Consider the following 20724-nt stretch of genomic DNA (forward strand, 5'->3'; position numbering starts at 1 on the left):
CTGCCTGGACAACTTCTTTACAAAGACAAAAACCCCAAGGTTTTTCAGCTGGAACTGGATATGAAGATGTACTGCTGCTGCAGCATCCTGGGGTTTGTTGCCTTTACCCACTCTATTCCTGCCCTTTAATTACAGTTGGTAAAATACATTTCAAATAAACCACTGAAGAGATTTGGATGCACCATAAAATATTTTGATAGCTGTGCTTGCAGAGGTTTGTCTATATTTTTGTAACAAAACAGCAACTGCAGAGCTGCAAAACTGGGGGAAGTCTCTGAAGCATGATCTTGGGAGGCAGGAGATTTCATGGAGTTGCTAATGAGTAACTACGTGCAGCACTGTGAACACAGCATTTAATTCAGAGCTGTAGGAAGAAGAAGATATGTTTATTTTGGGGTGTTTATGTTATTTTTTCCCCCCCTTTTTTTTTCTGTGCTGTTCTGGTTTAGGTTTTTTTAAAGCTTCAGTCCAGAGGGTTTTGGCGATCAGTGACCTATCTGATATTAAACATTGATAATTGCTTTAATGACTTCACCAGCGCTTTAGGCTTTGGGGTTGCTTTTAATTGATCGTATCTTCCCTTTTGTGTGTAGGTGTGGGAGTTCATTTTTAGTTTGGAGGCTTCAGGAATATGAAGATAAATTTAAAAACCCAAACCCAACGCTTTTCAAAGCAGCTGCTGTTCTTCTTGGTGCTTTTAACTGAGTGATTTGTTGGCTAATGCCAAACAAACCTTGAAATAGAAATTCTGCTTAGTGGATCTGTTGCAGGAGAACCCAGATGTGACATAATTAGTAATATGGGTGCTGAAACATTTTAATTAAATATGCAAAATACATAAAGTGTTAGAGGTTTTTCTTTGCCCCCCCCCCCCAAAAAAGTCCCAAACCAGGTGTTTTCGATTTCCTCCACACCTCAAGATGCAAAGAGTCAGTCTAAAGAGACTTATGGCTTTGTGTGCAGTTGTCTTCCAACTAGTTGAACTTCGAGGTTGTTTCTACTGCTAGAATACTTTGCAAATGCTTCAAGGGAACAAGTATTTAGGATTTTCTTGCTACAGAGAGAAGAGAGGTTTGGTTACTTTATTCATAAATATTTTGGGAGGAAATGCCTTCAAACTAATGAGAAAGCCATCAACTTAAAATAAGTTCTAGGCTTAGTTTTGTTTTCCTTTCCTTCTCCAGCGAGCACTTGTCCTGCTCATTCACCTTCTTCTTACATGGAGACAGCAATGTTTGCACCAGTGTGGAAATCAGTCAGCACCAGCCTGTGTACCTGCTCAGTGAAGAACACCTCACTCTTGCCCAGCAGTCCAACAGCCCTTTTCAAGGTAGGGTTTGCCACTCGATAGGGAGTACTAAAACGAATCGATCCTTCAGTTGCTCAGAGTGAGGACCTCTGACAAAGCCTGGAAGTGGGAGCAGAGGTGTCAGCTGTTTTGTATTGATTATTCTTTCTCCCCAAATGTCCCCTGCCTTGACATGGTCAGAAGCCCCTTGGTGTGTCTCAGCTCTTCTCCAGGTGGATGATTTCTGTATTAATGTCTTGGCATGGAGCCAAGTAATTTGTCTTCATGACAGAAACTTAATTTCCAAGTACTGTGCTATTGGTGACTTAAATATTTTTGCTTCATAACCCCCACGTATCTTCATCAACCCCTCTTTCAGAATGCCATTTCTGACTCAACATACCTAGTCTATTCACTCCTCCTACCCCTTCTGATTTGGCTCTTCCTGTAAATTCCTTTGGTTCCACCAGCAGATGCAGGCTATGCTCTGGAAGACAAAGGAGTGATGGGGCCCGAGTCTGGTTAGTGGGCTGTTTGATCATTCCCTGTCTTGGACACACTTGTGTTGGCTAGAGAAATCAGTTCTCCTGCATGACCACACACTGCCCTTGTTTATTAATGCTCAGTGTCCCAACTTGCTTTTTTTGGAATGCAATATAACAGCAGCTGTGCTTTCCTAATATGGACAAGACTAAACATGAAACAGATACTTCCCTGTATATACATAGTTGTTGTAACTGTACCGAGCCCAATGAAAGGACGAAACACCATAAGGCTGCCAGAGTTTGAAAGTGTTTCTTTATCCCACCTGTATCTTAGGGACTCCTTGCCAGCCAAGATGAAAACTTGCTTGTTGCTTGTTCAAACAGATTAATTTGTAATTGTTATTGTGGTACCTTGGCTCTTAGAGTACAGAGATATTTAACACTGTGTACCTACTATCAACAACTTGTGCAGCATAGTAAAATGTGGTTAGGGTGCTTTCTGACTTACCAGTGGTAAGTTGTTTGTGTGCTGTGGCTGAAATAAAAGCACTTTCAGTGGGAGAGAGTGAATTTTGGTTAGGCACAGTCTCCAATGGATTTTTGTTTGCCTTTGTAGTTATTCTGAGTCCCTTTGGATTAAATGGCACGCTCACGGGGCAGTCATTCAAGCTTTCTGATTCATCAACAAAAAAGCTTATTGGTGAATGGAAGCAATTCTATCCTGTCACATCCAACCTGAAGGAAGGATCTGAGGAAAAACAAGAAGAAATGGATTGGGAGGACGATTCTTTAGCTGCTGTTGAAGTCCTCGTTGGTGAGTGCTCTGATTACCTTCTAATTACTGAAATAAACTGGCTGATTAGGTCTGCAAAATACAGAAGCAAAATGACCCTTTTTATTCCTTTTTTGCTACTGTTTGCAGCTGCTGTTGATCTTTTTTGTTTTTTCTGCCCAGTGCTCAGGCCTGTCTAGAAGGAATTTCTTCTTCAAGTAGCTTTTGCAGACCTGTTAGTGGGAAGTGTTTTCCTTCGTGCCTTAAAAAGCAAGATTATTTTTAAAATAAATAATAATAAAAGATTTAAAAAACCCCTCTAGACTATGACTGCTGACATCTGAGATGCATCAAAAGCATGTTGTACTGTTTCAGATCCTGTGCACATTCAAACAAAGCAGACGTGCCTTTCAGGGATGTCTTCAAAACCACAATCCTGGAGAACTTAATGTACTCAGGCACTGCATTTATCTGCTGCTGTTCCTAAAATCTAAGCCCCTGGGACTCTGTAGTTTATTTCTCTGCTGTGGGCTATTGACCTTTGATTTGCCAAATAATGCAGTCATTTCTCTGTAATGAATGTTCCAGGCTTGCATTGCAGTGATAGCTGGAGACCCTGATGGTGGTGGGGAGGGGAATGTTGGCAGTTTTATGATGCCAAAAAGTGTGTCCCCGGTCTTCTTTATAAAACAAAATGATAGAAGCAAGCAGTGGCATGTAGATGCCGGGGCTCTCTCTGCCTGTGGGTACACAGCCCTTTTCATTCACTCACCCATATCTTCTGTATAGAGGAAGGGTAGGTAAACTTGTGACTGTCTGGTAAAATGATGCATTTATTGATGCTTTTAAAGGTAAGTTTTTGCTTAACAACTGTAAAAACCAGCTCGCTCTCTCTTCCAGCTGGGGTGCGAATGGTGTACCCAGCCTGCTTCGTCCTAGTTCCTCAGACAGACATCCCTGCTCCTAGTACTGTAGGGGCATCTCACTGCTCAACTACTTGCTTGGGTGTCCACCAAGTGCCTGCTTCCACGAGAGATCCTGCCATGTCTTCAGTAACTCTGACTCCACCAACATCCCCAGAGGAAGTTCAAACAGGTATCATGAAATGAGCTGCTTCACGTGGAAATCATTTTGATGGCTTTTTGAAATCTAGCAGTGTTTGGGAAGGGTTCAGATGTTCTCTGTGCAGCTGACTCGTTCCCCAAAATCATATTTCTTTAGTCATAAGTCTGTTGTAGTAAACACAGGTCTTGTTGTTTAGCTGTGGGCAAAATTAACTTCAACACTCTTGCTCAAATGAGGACTGCTTTTATTGTACCTGAAGTTGTTATTCAGGGTTTTAAATTTCTGTGGTCAGGTTTTGGCCTCCCCCCCCCCCCCTCCCCTTCCTTTTTGCATATGTGTGTGTGTTTGTTTATGCATTCTGTCACAGCTTTATCAATCTCATTGTGCATCACGGACACTAGTGAGGAAGGTGATGTGCTCAGCCTTTTTCATAGTCCAAGGAAGATTCTCTGTAGTTAGGATTCCAGGCTGTGTGGCCTCTGAACTGAGGGAAGATAAATAGCCAGCCCACTTACATCCTAAACATATATGGTGCTGCTTTATGTGAGAGGAGGCCGTATTATAATAGACTGCTACTATAACTGAATGTTCTAGTTGCTTTCATTTCTTCATATGAAGAAGATACTTTCCTTTCTAAGATGTTCCTGTAGTGTATCACCGTATTGCCTAAAACTCTTTCCTCCGGTGCTCCTTTTCAGTTGATGCTCAATCTGCTCAGAAATGGGTGAAGTTTTCTTCAGTTTCTGATGGATTTATCTCTGACAGTACTAGCCATCATGGTGGCAAAATCCCTAGAAAGCTTGCCAACCAAGTGGTGGACAGAGTCTGGCAGGAGTGCAACATGAACCGAGCTCAGAACAAGTAGGTACTCATCCTGTGTGTTCATTATGGAAAGTAAAGTACATCTGTTCATGGTGCTGTGTCTTTGAGCAGAAAGTGCTTTAGTAATAAAACTTTTGAAAGAAGTGAATTTGTTGCTGGCTACTAGTGTGTTTAGCTCTCAGTTTGCTCACTTAGGGTATTTGTAACTTCTTTGCTGAATCCTGTGTCACAAAACTGCTCTCGAGGTCTGAGAGAAGCTAAGAAAAGAAGAGGTGTTGACCCCAGGTAACTCTCCTGCTATTGAATTGTAGGAGGAAGTATTCTGCTACATCAAATGGCTTGTGTGACGAGGAGACAGCTGACAAGGTAGCATCCTGGGATTTTGTTGAAGCCACGCAGAGGACAAATTGCAATTGTTCAAGGTACAGCACTTGGCAAACCCACAGCCCAACGGTGTACATCGAGATTGAAGTGCTCAGGAGAGAGCTCCTCATGACTCCTTTAGGAGTAATTAAGCAATAGCTGCTTGGAGGAAAGCTGTAACAAAATTTGTATCTTGTATCCTAAATGTCATTGTAGGTCTTGAAACTCTGCCCAGTGAGATAATGCAGAGATTTTATTCCAGTGAATCATCTGAGTGGACCTACTGGCGGTGCAGACTGGGGCTGGAATTCCTTAGCATGGGTAGAAATAATCTCATGGGCAACGTTCTCAGGCTGCAACAGCGAGGGAGTGCTTACTTAGCTAGGAATTGGGAACCCGTTCTAGGGGGCTGTGGCATCAGCCTTGAAGGTAGAAAGCTGTTCATCAACAGCAAAAAAATTGTGGCATTTGTGGCATTGCGCTGTGATGAACATGAAAAAATCCCCGACCAGAAAGCTGCTTTACTTTTGGGGAAATATGACATTCCATGGGTTGGTTGTACATGAAAATGCTTTTGTGTGAGCTAATAGGTGGGGGAGGGTTATATTAGCTGGGGTGAGGGACAACGAAAGGATCAAAACACAGGGAGAAAGTCTGGATTTAACTTCCAGGTTTTGTGGTGGCTTATATGTGTAAACCGCAATGACACAGACTGGAAACGTTAATGGAAGCATTAATTTCAGTGAATTCTGCATTTCTGTGTTCATGGCAGAGTCCTGATCTTTAGGAGACTGAAGTGTTGCAGAGGTTTAAAACACCAATTACCTGGCAGTAAATACTGGAACCTTACCAGAAAAAGTAATGTCTGAGGGATGTAGCACTTCAGAAGAACAGCAGTTTTTCCTCCTTTGTTGAAATGGTTGCTTTAAGTTCTGTGGAAATACTTGTCCTGAGAGGAGCTGGGAGATGGAGGAGGATGAAATACTCTCTTAAAGGAGAATTTAGATATGATAGCACTAGTTAAGAGAAAAAAATTCAGTTAACTGGGTGAGGTGTGTGTTAGAAATATGCAGTGAAAAAATCTTAAATTCCCTTCTTTTTCCTCTATTTTTTTTGAATTGTAAGTGGTGAAAAATGTGTAAGTCTCAAGTCAAAACACATTTTGATACCTCTCACCTTTTGTTTCCTGCCTAATCCTGGTTTGCAATATAAGTTGCATTCTCCTTAGCTTTCCTCATGGAAAAGGGGCAAAGAATAAGGATATATGTGCAGTGCAATAGCTTCAGCCTAAACATTTCATTCTAGACTAAGGTGTTGCACAGCTTTCATTCTGTCAGATGGTCTAGAAACTTGCTATCTGGAACTTCAAGATGAAATGTTTAAGTTCAAGTGCATTTACACTGGAAAAAACCAACTGTATTAATGCAGGCTAGACACCAAGCTTTCCTTTTTTTTCTATGCCTGCTGAATTTGTCTGTAAATAGCAACAAAAGCTTCAAAATAGCTTTTGTAGGACTGAGCTTGGCTTCTAGACACTTGATGTTAATTTTCCACTCCTTAACCCATAAAGACTTGGGGCAGCACTATTGGTTAGCGTTGAGGCTTGAATTGAAGAAGCCATTCACCAATTGCTGTGTTGCTCTACTGATTCATCAGTGTTGGCAGAAGTCAAAAGCGACAGCGTGTTCATGTGACTATCTCTGTTAAAAGCAGTTATAAAATAGTCTCCAGTTATGGGGATTGTGTGTGTGTTTGGCTCATAGGACAGCTTTTCAAGCTTTTTAAATGGCGTTCTAAAACCTTGCCGTGCTACTCAAGTTGTTCCACTGAAGTTCCAGTCAGAGGCAGCCTCATTTTATAATGGTAGCAGTTTCAGTCTTCTGTGATCAGCTGTTTAATGGCTTCGAAGCAGCGTCTTATCTAGTGAAAAAGAACCTGATAGACATATTTGACAGATTAATGTGAAGTATTTCCCCCTATGTTAATTCTGCAGGCACAAAAATCTCAAACCAAGAAATTCAGGTCAACAGGGGCAGGCACCACCTGTGGGCCCACAACAGCAAGCAGCTCCAAAGCACAAGACGAATGAGAAGCAAGACAAAGGGGATAAGCCACAGAAACGCCCTTTGACTCCTTTTCATCATCGTGTGTCGCTCAGTGACGATGTTGCGATGGAGGCAGATTCAGCCAGTCAGAGGCTGGTGATGGCTGCACCAGACAGTCAAGTCAGATTTTCAAATATCCGAACTAATGATGTAGCAAAGACTCCTCAGATGCATAGTGCTGAAATGGCAAATTCACCTCAGCCACCACCGCTCAGTCCTCACCCCTGTGACGTCGTCGATGAAGGGGTGGCTAAAGCTCCTTCTACTCCTCAGAGTCAACATTTCTACCAGATGCCAACACCAGACCCCTTGGTTCCCACGAAAGCAATGGAAGACAGACTCGATGGCTTGTCTCAGCCTTTTCCAGCTCAGTTCCCTGAAGTTATAGAGCCTACAATGTATGTTGGTACTGCAGTCAATTTGGAGGAAGACGAAGCTGATACCACTTGGAAGTATTACAAAGTTCCAAAGAAAAAGGATGTGGAATTCTTACCGCCTCAGCTTCCAAATGACAAGTTGAGAGATGATCCAGTAATACCTGCTGGACAGGAAAATGTAACATCAGTTACAGAGTAAGTAGTGCTTAATGCTGTGGTAGTAATGTGAGAAAGTGAGGAAGCTGAAGGGCCAAAGGCTGTAGTTTCTTGGTAGAAGTAAACTTGTCAATAAGGCATAATGTGGTTCTCATCAGCTTGAGCAGCAACGCTGAGTGTGAGCATAACTGTGCTGTCTGTGTACAAGGAAATGCTAGCTGTGAAATGAGAGCGGGAAGCACAGTCAGATGTGTTGGAAAACTTTGCAGCTTTTTCTCATTAGAACTCAGATTTAGCAGATGGCAACAAAGTTCATCTTTCTACTACAAAATTAATCTGTAGCTGAATTATACCTATTGGGGACTTCAAATTCCCCCTGGCTCCCTTCTTCCTTAAAAAAACCCTCCCACAAACTTTCTCATTTCAATATTTGCTTTCTTTATTATTTGAAGAAAGCATGGATGGGCTCAGCTGCAGACTCCTCCTGTTAAAGCTGCTTCTACCTCAATTCAGCTTTTGTCTTTCTTCAGAAGAGATATATTTAAATGGCTGATGGGGAACAATGAGGAAACTAAGCTGATTCCCTGGAAGATGTTAACTTTCCTTTAGGCTGCCACTATTTTCTAGTGTCAGACATTTCTCTTTGGAGGAAGCAACAAACTGGTCTCTCTGGGGGTGTTCAAAGGACTTGAGGATTTCAGGTTATCATTCAGAGAAAACAGGTGTCTGCTGTGTTTACTGTGACTGCTTTTGGACCTCAGATCATGTGGGAAACCCTCACTCATTAAACAAATCTTGCCTAACTTGGAGAGATATTGAGACAGTCAGACTAGATCCTTGTTAAAACTTCAGCCTTTGAGCCACAGGAAATGTATTTGAGACCACATAAAGTATATGTAGCAATTGCTTAAACCCAGGCTTTTGTTGAGTAGGCAGATTTTATTTAGAGATTCATAGGTTGGAAGGGACCTTTAAAGATCACCTAGTTCCAACCCCCCTGCCATGAGCAGGAGCACAAGACCAGGTTGCTTAAGGCCTCATCCAACCTGGCCTTGAATACCTCCAGGCAGGGGGCATCCACAGCCTCCATGGGCAGCCTGTTCCAGTGTCTCACTGTAAAGAATTTCTTCCTAATATCCAGCCTAATTCTGCCCTCCTCAAGCTTAAAGCCATTGTTTCTGAGAGCTAGTGTTACCTAGCACCAAGTTATAAAATATTGCTATCTGTTTCAGCCAGGATAAAGGAATTTGTCACAATTTTAGACTAAGTTTTAATAAATTATGGATGAAAATGCTAACACTGGTTGGTTTAATATTCCATTTGAGCTCTGTTTTACTGCAGAATTGAGTAAACATGGATTTTCTTTATCACTTAAAGCAAATTCCCCCTAATAAGATCACCCCAAAAAAAAATATTACCAAACAAACAAAAAACTCCACCCAAACCATAAGAACAAAAGCCTGAAACCAACCCACTTGGCCTTCTGGGTTGTGTCTCCCCTGCTGCCCAGGAAATTTTTGCTGTCATCCATCTTTTGCAACACTTCCTTGTGAGGACATGCTGCAGGAACAGGGTGGTAATGGGAGGCAACAGGTGCTGACAGGGCTGTTAACAGCACTCTGAACTTAACGGGATTGGGACCTGGATGAAGAGGTGACAAACTTTGGCTTAGGGTTGAGCCCAAGGGATTTAAAAACGCTTCTCAAATGCACCCAAAGTTGCCTCTATCCTCTTGCTTGCTCTGGATATTTTTCCCCCCCCTCCTCATTCAAAAAAAAAAGAGATTTATTTCCCCCCACACCCTGTTCAGGTGAGAGGAGCCTCTTAATGTGCCCAGTATCAAGTTATTGAGGGTTTTCTCTCTTGTTATTAGGAGTCAGTGTACTCAGTTTGTGGCAGAATTGCTGAAGCAGCTACTCACAAGGCTGAAGTTTTATGTTGGTGTTGTGTTTTGTTGCTGGCAGTGGAAAGCCACCGATGGCAGTCACATTGCCTTTGCTGCGTAGGAAAGCTGTCAGGAGAAGTAAATATGCTGTAGCTGTTGGTCTGTTCTTGTACACATTTTCTTAGCCATATCTTTTGTGTTCAGTGTTTCAGAGTTTACATTAGCTAGAGCATGGCTCAATGCTTTCAAGATGTTCATTTGTAGGGTTTTTAGTGCTTTTCTTGCCTTGAATTCATCTCAGCCAAGCAGATCGTGGAAGATGTGCTCTATTTCAGAATCTTTTTTCTGTTTAAGACATGATCTTTCCTTCTATGGCTTCTAGTTCAATTTAGCAACTTCCTGAGCATATTTGATTTTATTTTCCCCTCAGAATATCTGGCTATTGACCACTATGTGTTTTTCTTGGTGTTTAATTCCTTGTTCCTAGAAAGTCCTGCCTTCCCCCTGCCTCCCAGTTAATTTTTGCAGGGTTTAGGAGAGAGGAAATCCTCAACTTCATTGAATGCTGCTGCAGACATAAAGCTGATGGTGCTAGCCACAAAGTCATACCCCCTGCACTGTTGTCTGGGGCAGTTGTGCTGTGGTGGCCGTGCTAAAACAAGATTTTATTGAGTGTGGTTGACCAGCATGGATGGATTTGACAGTGGTGTTGGCTGTGAGGTGCTGCTTTGGAAAGCTTGTTTCTAGGAAGTCTTTTGACGCAGCAGAACTGTTTCTATGGCCTTTCTCACATCACACAGTAGACAGGGATGTACAGGGCAGTGAGGAGGACTCTGAGGAATCACTGTGCCCTTTTGTGTGCAGAATTCCAAGGCTGAGCTCTCTGAATTGTACTGTAGGATGCTTTTCTTTCTTCCTGGTCTGTCAGAGGAGAAATGTAGGCCTGTCTGTTCTAAACTCCAGGTTAGTGTCTGCATCAGGCTGTCAAAACTCAGCTCTACTAATTGTGAGACCTATTAAATTTTTGCTGTCTAAAAAGGTAGCATTTCCTTTTGGGCAGAGGCTCGAGAATGAAAGGGACAGGTTGGACCTGTGTTTGGACTTGAAATATCCCTCTGTGATCTTCATCTTTTCAATGTCCCTTTTTCATTTCATGTGTGAGACTTTAGTGACTATTTCTTACTGCTGTCTGGGAGAAAGGGGGGCCTGAGTAAGAAGAAGTTGTTTTACCTGCATTATTAGTCGACTCCAGAACTACTCCTGAATACCTTCCTCATGTGGTGACTTTTGTCTACCTGGATAGATTAGAATGAAGTTTGTTTAGGGGGCAGAAATTAGAGGGGCATGTGTAGAGCTGATAATCATAAGATGATTTTCTGCTTGCCAATATCTCTTTCTGCTGGTGCAATCTTGTGTCTGTGAAACTAATAATCCTGATACAGATACTTAATTTCTATGCAGTTGACTCACATTTTTGGCACCAAATGTTAAACAAAGAAAAATGCTGACCGAAGCAAATATGTCTCTATTATTCCAATTAGCAAATGAGATATTGGTGTGCTGTAAGCTTCATTTGTATTGATGTAAGTGATATAAATGACCACTGAACAGTGACATTCGTGTGCTGTAAGAGTGGTTGTTGCTTTGGATAGCCAGGCTTTGTGTACACCAGTGTCGGTGTCTGTTGGGGCAGACACAGGTGGCATGCTTTGTCCATTTAAATGAACTGAATGTGCAGGAGTTAGATTCCTAAAATAGGAAAAAAAATGAGTCTTAGTCACTTCTTCCTGGTCATTTGGACGTGGATGGGGACTGGCAATGGGTAATTTTTTAACCTGGTGAGTTTCTTTTAGTGGATATGGATAGCTTAATACGTCTGTACTTTATATTAAATGACAGCTATGACCAGGGATAAATTACTAATCTTTATCTGAATTGACAGTGCTTGAGGAGAGATGGGCAGAATGAATCACCCTGCTGTATCTGACTGGTGTAAGGAGGTTAAATTAAATGAGTAATGACTTAATCTTTTTCCCAAAAAAGTTTTCTGAGGTTGGGGTGGGAAGGAAGGAAGTGGGAAGATGTTGTTCTTGTAAAAGGCTGTGTGATAGCAAAAGTACCTCCACATAATAAATGACAAATCTTATTCTGTGATTTTTTTTCCCCTTCTGTTCAGATTAATGGTGCAATGTAGGAAACCTTTAAAGGTTTCAGATGAACTGGTGCAACAGTATCAGAGTAAAAACCAATACCTAGCAGCAGTAGCCACGGAAGCTGACCAGGAACCTGAAATCGATCCTTACGCCTTTGTTGATGGAGATGTGGAATTCTTATTTCCTGACAGTAAAAAAGACAGGCAGAACATTGAGAGGGAAGCTGGGAAGAAACATAAGGTGAGTGAAGGACTGAGGATGCAAATCAGCAGTGTGACTGAACCAAATTGCTTTGGTCACCAAGTATCAATCGAGTCCTTCTCGGTATTCAGAAGTGTGCTGGTGCGTGGTGTTGTATGCCAAGCCTCCTACTCCTTGAGCGAGTACCACTAACCAGACCCCCAGACTACACCTTGCCTGAGCTAGAAGGCTAATGAGAACCTGATGCCTCTGATATGTATAAGAATTCTCACTGGGAGATAAAAAGGTCCCCACCCACAATTAATTACAGCAATCTTTTCTGCCTTTTTTTCCCAGGCCGAGGATGGGACATCCAGTGTTACTGTTTTATCCCATGAAGGAGAGGATGCTATGTCTCTGTTTAGTCCTTCTGTCAAGCAAGGTAAAGAGGCTTATTTTTTTCCACTTCTAAAAATTGTTCTGTGTTAATGATCCCTTGAATAGTCAGTAGGCTCTCCCAGGCTGTTATGTTCTTACTTTGTGGTTTGTGTTTCCCTGTACCATCAGGATTAGGAATTGGCTGGGAACACATTTTCTTTGTTGCACCTTGCACCTAAATGTTTGCTATAAAGCCCAAATGTTACAAACTTGAAGGGACCTCGCTTATCTGTAAGGTAGCTGAGTGGAACTGAGAGTGCCCTGCTTCCCCCTGCTTCCCCAGTTGTGCTAATAGTGTTTTAATGAATGTATATTGGCAATGCTTTCGTAATAATTGCTTTTCTTTCTAGATGCCCAACGTATTGCTGCTCATGCTCGCACTGCATCAACCAGCCTGTTCCATGAAACAGACTTAGTGGTCTCTTACACTGACCTTGACAATCTCTTCAATTCTGATGAAGATGAACTAACAGTAAGTGATGTGCAAGAGTAGAGGCAGCTGCTAGACAAAAAGCTGCAAGGAGCGAGTCTGTCTTTTTGTGGTTTCGGGTTGGAGGCTTTTTGCATTTGTTGGAGAGGTTGCAAAACAAGAGTCTGAGCAAGAGCTGTGGCTCCTGTGTGGCAGACGAGCTGCTCTGCTTGAGTCATACAATCGTAGTTTGGATACAAACAGGCTTTTGATCTTGTATCCTCACACTCCAGACAGTATATCCTTCCTGAATATACCTTCAGCTGTTATTTTACAGATTCCACAGTGCAACTAGTGCTCCTTTTCCCATGGCTGGGTTCTGTTTAACTAGTTAAGAAAGGTAATACTGGAACAAAACAAACAGCTCCTGAAAGAGAAGAGACATTAAACACATGGACATTCTGCCAAATAAGCTGCTTCATTGCAGCAGCTATTCTCTTGGAACAGCTTCTCTTGCAGTCTCTGATAGCTCTGAATCCATTATCTTTCTAGTTTCTATTTCAATACTGTTGGTAATCAGTTGTCTTTTCTGAACTGTACTTTGCTCCATCCTTAATCCTAAATCCCCTTACCCAGACAAAATGCCCATCAACTTTAATGGGAGCTGTAGCTGAGTAAGGGCTGAAGGATCTTAGCAGCCATCAAAGGTCATCATTACATAAAGCAGAGTATTTGCTCTTAAACCTGAAGACTTTCATTTTCTATAGACTTCAGTACTGACTAAAAACTGTAAAATATCCCTCATTCTTTTCATTTCAACAGCACCTCTTGTTCCAGGATTTGTGTTTCTCAGTGGTAACATCAGTAATGTTAGCATGGTTGTGGGAACATGTAAGGGTTTTTTCTGCTAGGCTGTGGGCAGCCCTATTTAGCTATTTTTAATGTCTGCTAAGAGGCTGAGAGTTCTTTTATAACTGGTCTTTCATTTTAGTAGCGTCATGACTTGATGGGAGAGCATTCCTTGAGTTACAAGAATTAGGAGAGGACAAGTGTAACCCCACCTGCTAACACTGGCCTTCTGGTCTATTTTAATTTTTGTAAACACCATGCAATGTCTCAGCTTTGTCTGTTCCCTGCACATGATACTTCCTGTTAGCAGCAAACCTGAAGCTGTCTTTTCATATCTGAAGTGATTTTTATTACAACGCTTCTTTTGTAGCCTGGATCTAAAAGAACAGTGAATGGTGCTGATGACAAATCCAACTGCAAAGAGGCAAAAGCAGGAAATCTAGACCCACTGTCATGCATAAGTAAGCTTTATTTGTTCTTTCTAAACAGAATACTAGCTCTAAACAGTTGCTAATACGTTGGGGGAATTTGGAAACCTACGCTTCATTTGCCCTACTGAAATTTTAAGACTAAGGAAATACTTCAAAATGTTTTCATGCTCTAAAGCCTGTTTCTAATCTGACATTAGGCACTGCAGATCTCCATAAAATGTATCCAACTCCACCTTCCCTGGAACAACATATTATGGGCTTTTCTCCCATGAACATGAATAATAAGGAATATGGCAGCATGGACACTACACTTGGAGGAACAGTACTTGAAGGGAATAGCTCTAGTGTGGGAGCTCAGTTCAGAATTGAAGTAGATGAGGGTTTCTGCAGCCCCAAACCTGCTGAAATAAAGGTAGGAAGTGCTGATAGCCCTGATAAATGTTTCTGATTATTGTTGTTCAGTTTATTACTTAACCCTGAATAGGAACTGTGGGAAATTAACTACAATTTGTACCTTGTGTCCCGTGCTATACTGGAGCAGGTAATGCATGCTCTGTGAAGTAGTATGCAGTATTTTACTACTTCAACTTGAGGTGTAATACCTCATTAGGAAGCTGAAGGAATGCATTTCAGCAGTAGTAATTCGTTGTTTGGTTTGTGTTGTGTACTGCTTTTTGGAGAGTTGTGGCTGTGAATGCTGTGGATATAAATCTAATTCAGGATTTAATATTATGGAACTACTGTGACTTGGTCACACTTTTCTTGAGAAGCGTTTCAGTTGCTGAAGTGAACTAACTTACATGCTGATGCTTTACCATGTCTGGCTTCCAGGATTATTCTTATGTTTATAAACCTGAGAACTGTCAAGCTTTAGTGGGATGTTCCATGTTCGCACCACTGAAGACACTTCCCAGCCAGTGTCTTCCTCCCATCAAACTGCCAGAAGAATGCATTTATCGCCAGAGCTGGGCTGTGGGAAAGTTGGATTTACTTCCTCCAGGACCTGCCATGCCATTCATCAAAGATGGGTATGACCTGTGCCACAAATTGTTCAGCTATATAAAGTGGTCAGTTGTAGGAAGTGCTCCTAAATTTTAGTTGTTTATAAATTTGTAATGAGAAGTATTTATCAAAGCACACTGTTGACACAACTGGCAAGAGCCTTAAAAAAATCCTTACTATGAAACCTTACTGTACAAGGCTGTCTTCTCAAATAGCTTCTTAACTGTGCATACATTTTATTCATTGTCTCATTTAAAGGCTTCTTGGGGAAACTTAATGGTGCAAGTCCAGTTTTAATAAGTAATGAAGATGGTAACAATCAAGATAAATGTAAACTTGGGACTTTGCTTCTGCGGTGCTGTTGTAGGTACTGCAAGGGCTTAGTAGGTGGTGCTTCTGTTTCTTAAGTTCTTTTCATAAGTAGCAATAATCTCAGCTCTGCTGGGACTAGGGAAACATTTCCCTTGACTGGAAGCTGTGCCCAGTGTGACATTGCCTGGTAACAGCAGTACTGCAGTAGGCATATCTGTAGGCTGCATTTGGTGGTGATGGTCTTGCTGGCAGTTCTTCTTGAAGAAAAGATTGAGTCCTCTTTCTCTTCTGCATTAGTAGCTGCTATAAATGGATTAGGTAACAAGGAGGCTGTGTATTTATTCATAAAATGAGAGGAATGTTAAACCTTGCAGTAAATATGTTGCTTCTGTTAAGGTCACTCCTAAGTAGCGTGTTTCCAGGTGTCGTTAGCCTTATAGGTCTTTGGAGAGATACTCAGCTGCTTAGGAAAGAAAACACTAAACGTTTCCAGGTGATGCTTTCCTCCTGGATCCAGCTGAATCTGCCATTGACAGTGCTGCTATATTTCCTTGGTGTGTTCCAACACCACATGTAAATAAAACATGAAGAAAAAAGGTGTCCTTTCAGACTTTGTAATTTATTCTGACCACACTTGTTCCCTGGAAGCTTTGTGCAAAGGAAAAGAGGGAAGGAGGTGGGGAAAGATTCTTTAACAGTGCTGCCAGTGGGAGTCCTGCAAAGTCATTTAGAACAAATGCTCTTGAAGTTCCTTAGGGAATGAAAATCTCGCTGTGGATTGTGAAAGGCTGGTTTGAAAAGGCAGATATTAATTAGGAAGGTCCTTCTTTAGAAATTTGAGTCTTAAACTTCAAAACCAGTATGTTGTGTACTTAAAGTATTTCCTTCTCCTTGTGGCTGCTGTTAGTGATGGAAGCACTATGGATCAAGAGTACGGCCCTGCCTACACGCCACAAACTCATACTCCGTTCGGGATGCCACCAAGCAGCGCACCTCCCAGTAACGGTGGAGCTGGAATTCTCCCTTCTCCTTCCACCCCTCGTTTCCCAACTCCTCGAACACCAAGGACTCCTCGAACACCCCGTGGAGCTGGTGGGCCTGCAAGCGCCCAGGGTTCGGTCAAGTACGAGAACTCTGATTTATACTCCCCAGCTTCCACCCCATCGACCTGCAGGCCGCTGAATTCCGTCGAACCTGCAACCGTGCCTTCCATTCCCGAGGCACACAGCCTGTATGTGAATCTCATCCTCTCGGAGTCCGTCATGAACCTCTTCAAAGACTGCAACTTTGACAGCTGCTGCATATGTGTTTGCAATATGAACATCAAAGGTGCTGATGTTGGGGTTTACATTCCTGATCCAACACAAGAGGCCCAGTATAGGTGTACCTGTGGTTTCAGTGCTGTTATGAATAGAAAATTCGGCAACAGTTCTGGGCTGTTTCTCGAAGATGAGTTGGATATCCTGGGACGAAATACGGAGTGCGGCAAAGAAGCAGAAAAACGCTTTGAAGCTCTCAGAGCTACTTCTATTGAACATGGCAGTGGAGGACTGAAAGAACCCGAGAAGCTGCCTGATGAGTTAATACTGTTGCTGCAGGATCAATGCACCAACTTGTTCTCACCGTTTGGAGCAGCAGACCAAGATTCCATTCCCAAAGTTGGTGCAGTGAGCAACCCGGTACGCGTAGAAGAAAGGGATTGTTGCAATGACTGCTACTTAGCCTTGGAACATGGACGGCAGTTCATGGACAATATGTCAGGAGGGAAAGTTGATGAAGCACTTGTGAAAACTACTTGCTTGCACCACTGGTCAAAAAGAAATGGTAAATATCTAAAACTGTTCATTTTCTGCTTGTGCACCTATGAATTTTTTGGAAAGGTTTGGTTTTGGTGATTTTTCAGGTGGTTGAGGCTTTTTTCACCTGCACGTTTGCATTGACTCCTCTGTGTTCAGAATTACCATTCCTTTAGCATTTTATGCCGGTACCACACACCAAGCAGAGTATAGGCCTTGGCTACCATGAGTTATAGATTCCTAACATAAATTGGAGGTGTGTTGTAAGACCACACTAAGTGTCCACAGCGCTTCACTAGGCTAATTCTTGTGGAGCAGCTTCTGGTGACTGCATCTACAGAGGCTCCGTGGAATGAGTGTACATAGGAAGTGTAGGTGGTTCAAATGGTGACTATTGTCAAGGCTACTGTGGGAGAATTACACAGGACTTATGATTCAATTGGTGTGTTCCCCCCTGTTCTTTAAGGGGGAGATGGTAGTTTAATGGCATGTGTGGCAAATAAAGCATTATTGTAGCCTTCATGGCATGTCAGATCTGCCAGGGATCTTTGGGTTTTTCCTTCTAGGGCCTGACTAATGATACACAGTCTCATGGAATGCCTTTATTGTGTGTGTTTGCATATGTTCCCTCTCAGTAAGGCTTTTCAAGTAGCAGCTCTAGCAGGGTGAGCAATGAAATGCAAAACTTTGATAGCAGGTAGCTGCAATTCATAGTTGTTAATGAGGATGAGGAGGACTATCAGTGAAACACAGCTAGGTGCCTGTGTCAGGGGGATTAAGTTTAAAAGCCCAGACTACAGATAAATCAATGTTTTCAGACACCCAGGAGAAAACTCAGTGTTGCTGTGACCTGGGTATTTAAGATTAAAAGATGTAAAGATGCTTTTAAGCAGAAGGCTCTGCAATGATACCAAATTTTGTCAGCTTTAAGAGTAAAAACCCTCTACAGCATTAAATGGCATAGTGGTGGCACGCTGATGAAATGGGCTGCGACTGTTGGAGGCTCCCCTTGACTTCTGTGGAGTGAGCACTGGGTGGCAGTCTGCCCAATCTCCTTTATCTGGAGAGAAAATCCTCTGTTTAAAGGCTGTGCTACTCGTGTGGATTTTGTTTTTAAATGTTATTTCCCCTTCCCTCAGTTTAAGTCATCAGTTGGTAAGGGGGGGAAACTCTCTAGGAAAGAAAAGAAAAATCTATGTTTGTTTTAAGTGAGAGAACTCTTTCTGCGTGCTTAACTTCTATTGTGGCCTGCATGTACATTTCAGAAGAGATTGACTGTTTAAAATTGAGGTGGTTCAGGATTCTGGCTCGTTTGGGGAGGGCTTTTCTCGTATCCCATTGTTGCATTAGACAATGACAATGTGTTTTTGCCCTTTCAGTTGTGGATGTGAGCATGCAGTGTTCCCAGGACATCCTTCGTATGCTCCTCTCGCTCCAGCCAGTTCTCCAGGATGCGATTCAGAAGAAGCGAACGGTCCGGTCCTGGGGCGTCCAGGGGCCCCTCACCTGGCAGCAGTTCCACAAGATGGCAGGCAGAGGCTCTTACGGTAACTGCTGCGGGGGCTCCTCTCTCATAACCTCTGCTTGTTCCGGCCACCAAACCTCAGGCTCTGGATGCTGTTCAGCCTACTGGAATTCTAAACAGCGTTTGACCTTTCTTTAAACTAACCAGAGCTGTTAGACAGGGGAGGATTCTTCTCCTTAGCAAAACAGCAACCATTTCTATCCCTTAAAACAGCAAATGGGTTAAAGATGTGTGTTTAAAATTAACAGCCTCAGTTGCACTGTTTGTAGACACCTGGCACTGCTCCGAGTGAGGGACTGAAATTGCAGCGATGGATTTGATGTTCAAAACAGTAATTGCTCTGTGTTTTTACTCAGAAGAATGACTCCACATTAATTACTCTTAAAACACTGTAGTTAAAAATGGTAGCTTTGAAAGGCTTGAAAAACTGTGCTTTAGTGCTTAGTAGTTGCAGAACTGTATGGAAGATCTGAGGTTATCCGGTGTGTTGTCTGTGATAAATATTTGGAGTGGCCAACACGTGGTGCACGTGGTGTACAGAGATCCAAGGTAAATTTTGTGCACTCAAGATTTCAGCTGACTTCATTACCATATGAGATTGATTTACCACTGTGCAGAAGAGTGACCTTTCACCAGCAGAACTTTTGTAGCTGTATTTAGAACATGGTAGTTACACTGTTAGGGTACCTGTAAATGCAAGTTTTTGAGGTTGTTTTGGTTTTCCTTTTGTGGTCCTTTACAGGACCTAAGCAGGTCCTTTACCTGCTTAGACTATTTTTAGTTCCCACCGCCCCACTTCCTTTGACCAATCTCTGGGCAAGGCTTCCCGGACCTGATTCCTGATTGTCAGTGTACCAATAGAAGTATGAAACAACAGTGGAACTTCTGGAGGTCCTGACGAGCCGATGCTGCTGTGCAGAGGGTTGGGTCATACCTGCAGGTTTTTCATTTGGCTCTGTTCCAACGAGAGCTCTTCCATTTATGCTCAGTGCTATTTCCTGTTAGATGCTGGGAACTCTCGTGGTGTTTGTTTTTGATTTGTGTTTCCTAGAAGCAGGGTGTTAATTTTAACCTTTATGCCTAATATATTGGAAAACTTGTTTTACTTTTCCAGGAACTGATGAGTCCCCGGAACCACTGCCAATCCCAACATTTTTGTTGGGCTATGATTATGATTTTCTGGTGCTGTCTCCGTTTGCGCTGCCGTACTGGGAGAGGCTGATGTTGGAACCTTACGGCTCTCAAAGAGATGTTGCTTACGTTGTGGTGTGCCCTGAGAACGAGGCTCTGCTGAATGGAGCAAAAAGCTTCTTTAGGGATCTGACTGCAATATATGAGGTACATTATTTATGGCAGTTAGCAGGGAAATGGGTTTTCAAAAGATTGTATATTATACATACTCATAACTGCTTATCAGCTTTGTCTCGGGTGGTGTAGGCACTTGCAGAGAATGCTGTCTCAGGAAGCTGCTAGGGAGGATTTTAGGAACAGGCATTTGGCTGATAACGTTGTTCTTGCTGCTCACCAGTCCTTTTAGCAGTAGCTGCTTGGGGTCTCTATCTGCTAAACGCCACACAGTGGTGAAACTCTGTATTGCCACCGCAATTGCTTTAGCTGCAGTTAATCAATTAAATGCACCTATGACTTGCATTGTGATTTGCGATTACAGGAGCTGATGCATCAACCCGAGTTTTTTTACTACTAGGAAAACCCCCAGATAAACGATAAAATCACTATAGTATGTTTCATACTGGTGTAGTAGTCTAGACTTAAAGTGATAGTTTGGAATATCCTAACTAATGAGATGCTAGTTAGGAATATCCTAGCTAAACTCTGAGTTTTCTGTCCTGTTCGTTTTTGTGATATTTAATAGTTTTCAAGGCTTACAAATTCCTTGTCTTACATCTTCTGTTTTACCTTCCTTGCAGTCATGCAGGCTTGGTCAGCACAGGCCTATCTGTAAATTATTACCTGATGGGATCATGAGAGTTGGACCTACTGCTTCAAAGAAACTTTCTGAGAAGTTGGTCACAGAGTGGTTCTCCCAGACAGCTAATGCCAACAATGAAGCATTTTCCAAACTCAAACTGTATGCTCAAGTTTGCCGATACGAGCTGGGTATGAAACTTCATTTGGTGTTTGTTTTGTGGGGTGTGTGGGGGGTTTTTGTTTGGGGTGGGGGTTGGTTTGTTTTGTTGTTGTTGGTTTTCTCCTTATTTCATAAAATTGCCACTTGTTCCACTGCAGTAAAGGAAAAGAAATGAGGGCAGTGGTGACATCACCTTCCCTGGATGTGTTCGAAAAAACCTTG

General features: G+C 42.4%; 1 protein-coding gene across 2 annotated transcripts in view; it reads left to right on the forward strand.

Moving 5' to 3' along the window:
- The window catches only part of MED13 (mediator complex subunit 13), a 54727-nt gene that overhangs the window by 25842 nt on the left and 8161 nt on the right, over positions 1–20724 (forward strand). Inside the window, exons 4-20 of one of the 2 annotated variants that reach the window (XM_054167113.1) lie at positions 1185–1330; positions 1759–1809; positions 2390–2587; positions 3446–3640; positions 4309–4471; positions 4744–4854; positions 6789–7472; positions 11495–11711; positions 12009–12093; positions 12440–12561; positions 13718–13808; positions 13976–14190; positions 14610–14806; positions 16000–16916; positions 18268–18435; positions 19528–19751; positions 20342–20531. In XM_054167113.1, coding sequence (XP_054023088.1) covers positions 1185–1330; positions 1759–1809; positions 2390–2587; positions 3446–3640; positions 4309–4471; positions 4744–4854; positions 6789–7472; positions 11495–11711; positions 12009–12093; positions 12440–12561; positions 13718–13808; positions 13976–14190; positions 14610–14806; positions 16000–16916; positions 18268–18435; positions 19528–19751; positions 20342–20531 — 3974 coding nt within the window. The remainder of the gene's footprint in view (positions 1–1184; positions 1331–1758; positions 1810–2389; positions 2588–3445; positions 3641–4308; positions 4472–4743; positions 4855–6788; positions 7473–11494; positions 11712–12008; positions 12094–12439; positions 12562–13717; positions 13809–13975; positions 14191–14609; positions 14807–15999; positions 16917–18267; positions 18436–19527; positions 19752–20341; positions 20532–20724) is intronic. The other variant, XM_009902780.2, reaches the window with a different exon arrangement.

Source organism: Dryobates pubescens, chromosome 13 (assembly GCF_014839835.1).
Source record: "Dryobates pubescens isolate bDryPub1 chromosome 13, bDryPub1.pri, whole genome shotgun sequence".
NCBI classification, from domain to species: domain Eukaryota; kingdom Metazoa; phylum Chordata; class Aves; order Piciformes; family Picidae; genus Dryobates; species Dryobates pubescens.